We start from the raw sequence: 8,160 nt of genomic DNA on the forward strand, positions 1-8,160 counted from the left end.
AACTATACATTACTAATTTGTTAATTTAAAGAAAATATTAAAAAACACATATAAACAACGGTTTTTTGTGTGTCACGTGATATGTTGAATACAGCACTGGTTCAAATGACATGTCTGTGAAGTCAAAATACTAAGTTTATAGTTTTATACAAATTAGAAACTCAAATTACAGATATTGACAAGCTATAATATAAAATAAGATGGACTTATATTTTCTATTTGTTAATATATTGCTCACGTAATAAATCAAATACAGTGGCACCTCGCTCACCTCTTACCATTTTTGGAAATGCTCCTTTATAAACAATTACTTCTATATATAACATGAATAACCAATCAGGAGTTCAGAATGTCCCCCTAGTGGTTTTCTAACATACCTTGCATCATTTCTTTCTTTTAAATCAAGATTTCAATGAGGTAGGTTGTGTCTTTAGTCTGCTCCAAATTTCATATTTGTTTAGACCCAAATACAACTTAGTTATTAAGCTTGATAAATTATAGTAGAATTCTATGGTACTGATGTAGTAATTTATGATTTTTAAGTTATCCAAAAGTATATATAAAACCTAAAAAAAGTATTTTGTTTCATATCCTCAACGTGCATAATTTTAAAAGGCTTAGCAACCTACATCAAGCAGCAACCGAGTACAAAGGTCATAACTTGTTTGCTGTTCTATGTTTTAGGGAAAAGAACTTTAAGAACTTACTTCAAAATAGCAATAATCTATACACATATATAATGTATAATAATTGAAATGTGACTGTATTTTACAAAATACTAGTCTACTAAAACACAGCCAAGACAAGTTACATTGTACAGACCATAGGTCACCTTTATGTTATTTGATACAGTAACATGAGTGCAAGTGTGCCATGTCATTTTAACTTCTGTATTGTTAGCCAGGCACAGGTGAAAGGTCATAATATCAAATATATATTGTTATGAGATTTAAGCTATTTCGTCTACACATTTATGTTTTCCTGTTATAATTTATCTTCCCTCTAGAATGAAAGCATTTTAATGTTTACTGCCAAACTTTGCTCACATTTGCTTACTAATTTAAAAGTTATAGCAAGAAAACTATAACAATCACAAAATGGTTACGAGGTCAGTCCCAGGCATCGAGCCCGGGTTGAAAGAGTTAACAAAAAATTTACAATACTTAACATATTAAAAGGCATAAAGAATTTATAAAAATAGGTTAAAAGCATCATTATAGCAAAACTTGTATTAATTGTGGAATAAACACAGAATATGATATCTTTATTTCTTTACAATAAGGTCCAAAACTAACCATCTAAAATTTCATCTCCTTACCATGCAAATATCAGCAAGAAGAATGTGGGGAAGAATAAATGATTCAACATCAAGATGTGTTGGTAAACAAAGTTCCAGAGATCTCCCTTTTATCAAGCAGCGAGTGACAACCACGAAATAATGAGTAGGAATTGGAACAGGACTGTCACCTCTAGATAACCTAACAAATTAATCAATAAATGCATTAAATTTTGAACAGAAGAAAACCGAACAAAGACAGATGCACACATGTACTTTCAACATGAAGTTTCTTTTAGACTTAATTATATTTTAATTTAAGCTATAAATAAATATATCTCGCTATGATTTCAGTTCAGTTTAGTCTGAGGGCAGAAAAAAAAACCTACAAGTTGCAAAATCAATATAAAAAAAATTGTATTTCAATATTTTTTTCAGTTTATCACTGTATAACATTCAATTCAGTACTTTGCAATCATGAAGTCATTTATAATACATCACCATTAGACACTTACAGAATTTCTTCATTTGGTAGTCTAACTCCAGTGTGTTGGAAATTAAATACTGGACCTATTACAACATTAACTGAATCATATTTTTGGGCCCAATTTCTCAGCTGAAGCTTAAGTTCTTGCCAGAGTAATTCAAAATTCTTATACATGGGGACAGAATTGGTCAGCAGCCAAGATCCTGCCAGAGTTTCGTTAGAAGAAGAAAACTCTGGAATAAAATGCATCATAAAAACATTATCTACACAGCAAGATTCAAAGCTTTATAATTACATTTTAAGAATTAGATATAAGTAATGCTAAACAACAAAACTGGAGACAATCAAGTACTGACATGTCATTTAAACTATGCAACCAGTTTAAAGATTTAAATACTGCTAGATCACAAATCTAGACAAACAAGAAGTGAAACATCAATCAAACTATTTAACCAGCTTTGCGATTTAGCTAGACATAAATACTGATAAACAACAAATAAAAAAAGATATATAGTGTCGTGTTGATCAAACTATGTAACCAGCTTTACAATTTACTTAGATTAATACTGCTACATAACAAATAGTGACATTGAAATTAAACAATATAAAGTTAGGGAGACATGCAAGTGCTAGACAACAAATATGCAGACAAATAAATTGTGAAATATTGATCAAACATTTTTAATCAGGTTCAGGGCTTAGCTAGACATAAATACTGCTACACAAAATATTTGAAGACAAACAGATATTGACGTATGAATGGAACGATGTAACAACTTCAAGACTTAGCTATATATATATATATATATAAAAGGGCATGTCTGTGGATCTGCGAGTGACTGCAATAGCTCCAAGAGGAAAGAACCTAGAAAGCTGAAATTTTGAGAATAAGTGGACCATGAGGGTATGCACCTGGGTATTATTACTTATCCATGTGCTTGTTTAGTGAGGCTAGCTAGAGAAAAACCATATAGAAAAGAAATGTGAGGTACTATCAAGTCAATAATACTGAAGTGTTTTTTTTTATAACATCGCAATGGGGGTGGATAAGTTGGTCATTCAAAATCTATACTGTCACAATAATTGTATCAAACATTAGTTAATGGTGTATTTCCTTATATTACAAATAGACAGACAGACACATACATGTTTGTGCACATGCACATCTTTTTAATGAGGCAATCTGGCAAAAAACCACATAGAAAAGAAGTGGTTCCTTAGATAAAAATTTCTAATATATAGAAAAGCAAATGTATTTTGGTAACAGTGTGTTTCAACAATGGCTTTTATGTTATGTTGCTTAGCAATAAAAGTAAACCTAATATTGTTGTTAAGAAGCTATGTGCTGAAAGTATAAAATGAAATGTATAAACTATAAAATTGAATAAATATTTGTTGTTTTCTAATTTAGAGGCTCTGTTAATTAAAGAGGTTTATTTTTTATTATTTAAGTGTAAATTGGAGGACTTGTCAGCGGAAATGTTACCTTAATAAACAGGCCACATCCTGTAAAGGAGCAACAAAACTATATAGGTCATACTTTTATGCTAAAAAGGGTTCAAAATAAACACACTGATATAGTCATCTACAATAAATCAACCCAATAACTCAAGCGAAGCTAGGTACTTATGCTAGTACATATATATATATGGAGGCAAATAAGTATTGACATGTGAATCAAACTATTTAATCAGGTTCAGGACTTACTAACAAATCTGGAGACAAACAAGCAATAATATGTCAAACTATGTAACTAACTTTAGGACTTATCATGACATAAATACTGCCACAGAACAAACCTGGAGACAAACAATTAAATCACAAAGTGCTTTACATTACATGGTGCGTCAAAAGCCTGGAAAGAATTCTGTAAAAATATGCCAAAAAGCCATTACATTGTTTTATAAAAACAAGAGGGAATCCTCAATAGCCATGGTACTTGAAATTCTTTTAGGGAGGTTACAGTAAATTAATCTATTAGACTTTTTAGAGTTGGCTATATTTTTGTGCCTCAGCAGTACCAAGCATAGGGTGCTCGTATCTTTTACCCAATTTTTATTACTTATCAGGATCTCTATCGGCATACCCTCAAATTGAAATTATTTTAGGCAGGATTAGAGTAAATTAGTCTATGAGATCTTAGGCATGGTCAAATACATCAACCAAAAAGGTTTGACCAGCTGAGTCTAAAACTGTAATTAGATCTCACATTGGTCAAGAGATGATGAAGCTATGAGCTAAACGTTTGTACTTGAAAAACTCGGAGCCATTCTATGAGCTGCTATGTCACAGCTAATAAAGTTAACTCTAACTAAGCCTATTCTAAGCTGGCAATTGTAAGCTTTTCTAAATCAACTTTGAATTCACTAGAAGTATTGTAAATTACTCTTTCCAATTTTTTTTCACATCAGTATAGGGCAAAAATATAAATGTACTAAAAAACCAACTGTTTAATTTGTTCATTACATCAGTAGACCAATTAATTCCATACTTCACATCGTGACAGAAAACCAGCTGTTCATTGCATCAGGATGTGGGTTATTTCCATATTTCACATCATGACAGAAAACCAGCTGTCCATCCTGTTCATTACGTCAGGATGTGGGTTATTTCCATATTTCACATCATGATAGAAAACCAGCTGTTCATCCTGTTCATTGCATCAGGTTACGTCCTTCTCTCACATCAATTAAACTGTCCCTGTCTCTAAACCTCTATTTTAATGTTTCAAAATTGAAGAGTTTTTATTTTATAAGTAAGTAAACCCTTGACAAGGATATCTGAACCATTAATATTTGCACTTTCTTTAATATTTTAAGAAACTGGTTTTTATCATCAATACGTTTCCACCATATTTGCACAATACTATTTTTAATGCATGGTCTATGAAGACGAACTCTGCAAACACAGTTTGTCATTCCACATTGCTGAGTAAATGTTAGAAACTCTGGTTGAGGGAGCCCACAACTTTGTTACCACAATATAGTCCAAAGCAACGACCACAAATTGCCCCTATAATTCTCTTTTTTATTCTCACAGATTATGATTACCCCCAAAATATTACCACAGATAAAGCGAAAAGAAAAAAAAATGTATGTTTTAAAAACAATAATATTGCACATATAAACACACTGTTTCTAGAGGTTTCAAACAGGTAGTTTTATAAAATCATTGGTCGGATCTTGAGATAAGTTTCATCCAGTATTAAACGTTTTAATAAAATAGAACCAGGTGGTTGGGGCCTTTTAGTTCAATGAATGGTCACTTATTTTATGATGGAAGCTTTATGAAGTTCACTTACAAAAAAAAAATCTGACCAGTAACCAGGCTGAAACAAAACCCTAACTTTATGAAAGGCATAACCTGATTTTAATATTGGGAACTCTAAGAAAACTATTTCTGTTAAAACTCATCCTTATTCAAAAATTCAACTTTACTTTATAAACTGGAATACTAATATCTTATACACAAGATAAGAACACACAGAAGAATTTCTAAAAATGGCAGTATTTTGTATCATATCAGGATATATGGAAATATCATTATCAAAAATGTTCAACCTGATGGAAACAAAGGTGTCGATCTTATTTCTGAATCTTGGAAGCTGAAACATCGTGGAGAACCATCTAATGGCATCCGTAAGTCCACGTGCCAGCAAGGAACTGATGCATTGTCCAAGTTCTGGTTACTGCTATTAGTCTAAAAATCATTTTAACTGATCAATAGATATTCATTGAAACATAAAAAATATGAAACCATAACTGGAAACACAATGTTCTGAAGATATATTCTGATGATAAATGTTATTCAACCTTAATAAACCTAAAACGTTATAACTTTAATTAATATTTTTATTAAGTATTAAAGCCCTTAACATTTTCTTATAAAATTATCTTTACAATAAACAATGTTGGAAAACATAGAATTACACAGCTTGAGACTTTCCACAACTACTGGTCAATATGTAATTAGTCGAACTCACTTTATAAAAGTAACACTTTTGCTATTATGGTAACTAAACAATCATAAAATACATGAAAAATTTAAAATATTTGTTAAAAGACAAACAAGTTTTTACAATGTATATTTAATAGAAATATCGTTAAAAACTAGAAATTTGTTCATTAACTTATTTGTTGAAAGTAAAATAACAAAAACACAAATTGCCATTTATATCAAAATAATATAATAAGTTTGTTTTTTAATTATGCACAAGGGCTATCTGTGCTCTGCCCACCACGAGTATCGAAACCCGGTTTCTAGCGTTGCAAGTCCGCAGACATACCGCTGTGCCACTGGGGGGCAATATAATAAGGAAAAGATCATTCAGAGAAAGTATTATTATACAGTATTTTAGAAACATTACGAGTTAAAATATAACTTACTTTATTTTTTAATGTAAATGACACCCACGCTGGAAGTCTCCACAAGTGGTGAAACTGTGTTACGTAATCTTTATTAATAATGTTACACGCATACATCTTATCTACATGACTGTATGGACGTCCCCAGGGTGTGTGTAGTGAGGTGCTGTGGGAATCCTCCATTTTACTTAAGTTGAATAATTCATTCACGTTGCCTTCCAGATTCTTTGGAAATCAAGATGTAGTATTTAAAAGGTGACTTTTACAGGGTGTATATATAAAAACAAAATATCATGTTCACTTTGTTCGATGTAAAATATAACAATAAAAACCGTCATCTGATTGGAAAAGATCAGAACCTTAACATTTTTTTCAACAATCACCAGTGATTTCAAACACTGGCTACGTAAGATCACTTCATAAAATAACAATTACTAAACTCCCCATCTATTATTCATGTTGTTCGGAAGATGAACTGATTTTATGTGAATTTTATTATTCCTTTAATAAAAATGTCTGTCAAACAATTACATAGAAATTAATCAACAGTATAACAGTCAGAATTAACTGATACTTTAAAACACTGGTTTCTCCACAAGTGTCCATGCTTCAATACCTAAAGAACAACAGTTATATCTTCAACGTACATTAGCAGATGGCAGCATTGACCAGCTGAAAAAATATACTTTACAGTTGTTTAGTAGACAGCCCATACATAGGTTTTGTATATTAATTACATTTTCAAATACTTAAACCTTAAATCCAGTGCTTTGTCACTGTTCTGAGTGATGCAACACACTTCAGTATATCATATTAGGGCATTTTTCAATACAATGTACAGTAATATAAACTTATGCAGAAAATAGCTTCCCCTCATGCAAGTTTACACTCAGACTGAGCTAAATTTTAATAATAAGTATGGTTAACTGAGACAGTTTACATAGTATTGATTACTTTAGTTGGAGTCGGTACTATTCTAGCTGATGGTTGGCCTTAGTGAGTACAAGCTAAAAGCAACTGAGGCATCAAGATCACATAGTACACATACAGGACACAAAAAATAAAGCTCGAATTAAGTACGTAGCTGATGCAAATAATGAAAGCATTTTAATTTTGAATATTTTCAGCATGAAAATTGTTTCACTTACCTGTACTTAAGGCCAGAACTGTTGAATTAACTTTCTCAACACAGGGTCAGTTGATTTGACTGACCACGTGACCTCTTTGTACTTGTTTAAAGTCTTTATAGATTTAATATTTCTAACTTTCAATACAGTATGTATATCTTCACAAAATTTGGCAGTCTTTCAGTTAACATTATAAGTCTTTCACATACAAAAAATCATATTTTCAGTGAATTATTTTTAATAAAATAAATTATAGATTTGTCCATGAATATATAGAGTATTTGTTTTGAATAGTCCGTGTGCAAAGTAATTTTCATGTTAAATTAAAAATACTTTTCGTCATCTCAAACATCTCAAATTTCCTTTGTGTAATCCCTAAAACCTCCTAAATACATTTCAAATGTTTATTTCCAGTAAAACTTTATATTTCATCTGTTATTTTCTCTACTCTAACTCAAAATGGGATTGGTCAATTTGACCGACCTAGTAACCACCAAAAGAAGTCAAAATTAATCTAAATTACCCTTTTTTTTTCTAGAATGAATTTTCAGATTGTAACATGAAACTACATTCGTTTATCCTAAGTAGCTCTAAGTCCGTAACAGTATACATCTATTTATAATTAAATTTTATTGTTTAATTGCCCTTTGAACCATATTTAACTACTATCTGCACCATAAGTTGTAAATCACACAGAGAATGTGCAGTTCAAGTTACAAAATCAAATTACATTACCTACATGCAGCTCGTGTGTGTGCTTCATGAAACATTTTTATTATATACACCTGGAAAAAAGTTAAGCACCCCCAAATATTTTTCAGGATTGCTTATTGAAAATAAGGTTTAATTTTTATGATGTTGAGCAATGTTCATAATTTCAAACATAATTAAAAGGATGTGAGCGTT

At 31.0% G+C, this 8,160-nt stretch overlaps 1 protein-coding gene across 1 annotated transcript in view; it reads right to left on the minus strand.

Annotated features, from left to right (window-relative positions):
* Window positions 1-8,160, minus strand: part of LOC106472339 (venom phosphodiesterase 2-like) — a 60,137-nt gene that overhangs the window by 5,417 nt on the left and 46,560 nt on the right. Inside the window, exons 13-16 of the mRNA XM_013932976.2 lie at window positions 6,149-6,352; window positions 5,324-5,462; window positions 1,792-1,996; window positions 1,319-1,478 (exon numbers count right to left, since the gene is read on the minus strand). Coding sequence (XP_013788430.1) covers window positions 1,319-1,478; window positions 1,792-1,996; window positions 5,324-5,462; window positions 6,149-6,352 — 708 coding nt within the window. The remainder of the gene's footprint in view (window positions 1-1,318; window positions 1,479-1,791; window positions 1,997-5,323; window positions 5,463-6,148; window positions 6,353-8,160) is intronic.

The sequence above is a fragment of the Limulus polyphemus genome, unplaced genomic scaffold (genome assembly GCF_000517525.1).
Source record: "Limulus polyphemus unplaced genomic scaffold, Limulus_polyphemus-2.1.2 Scaffold5257, whole genome shotgun sequence".
NCBI classification, from domain to species: domain Eukaryota; kingdom Metazoa; phylum Arthropoda; class Merostomata; order Xiphosura; family Limulidae; genus Limulus; species Limulus polyphemus.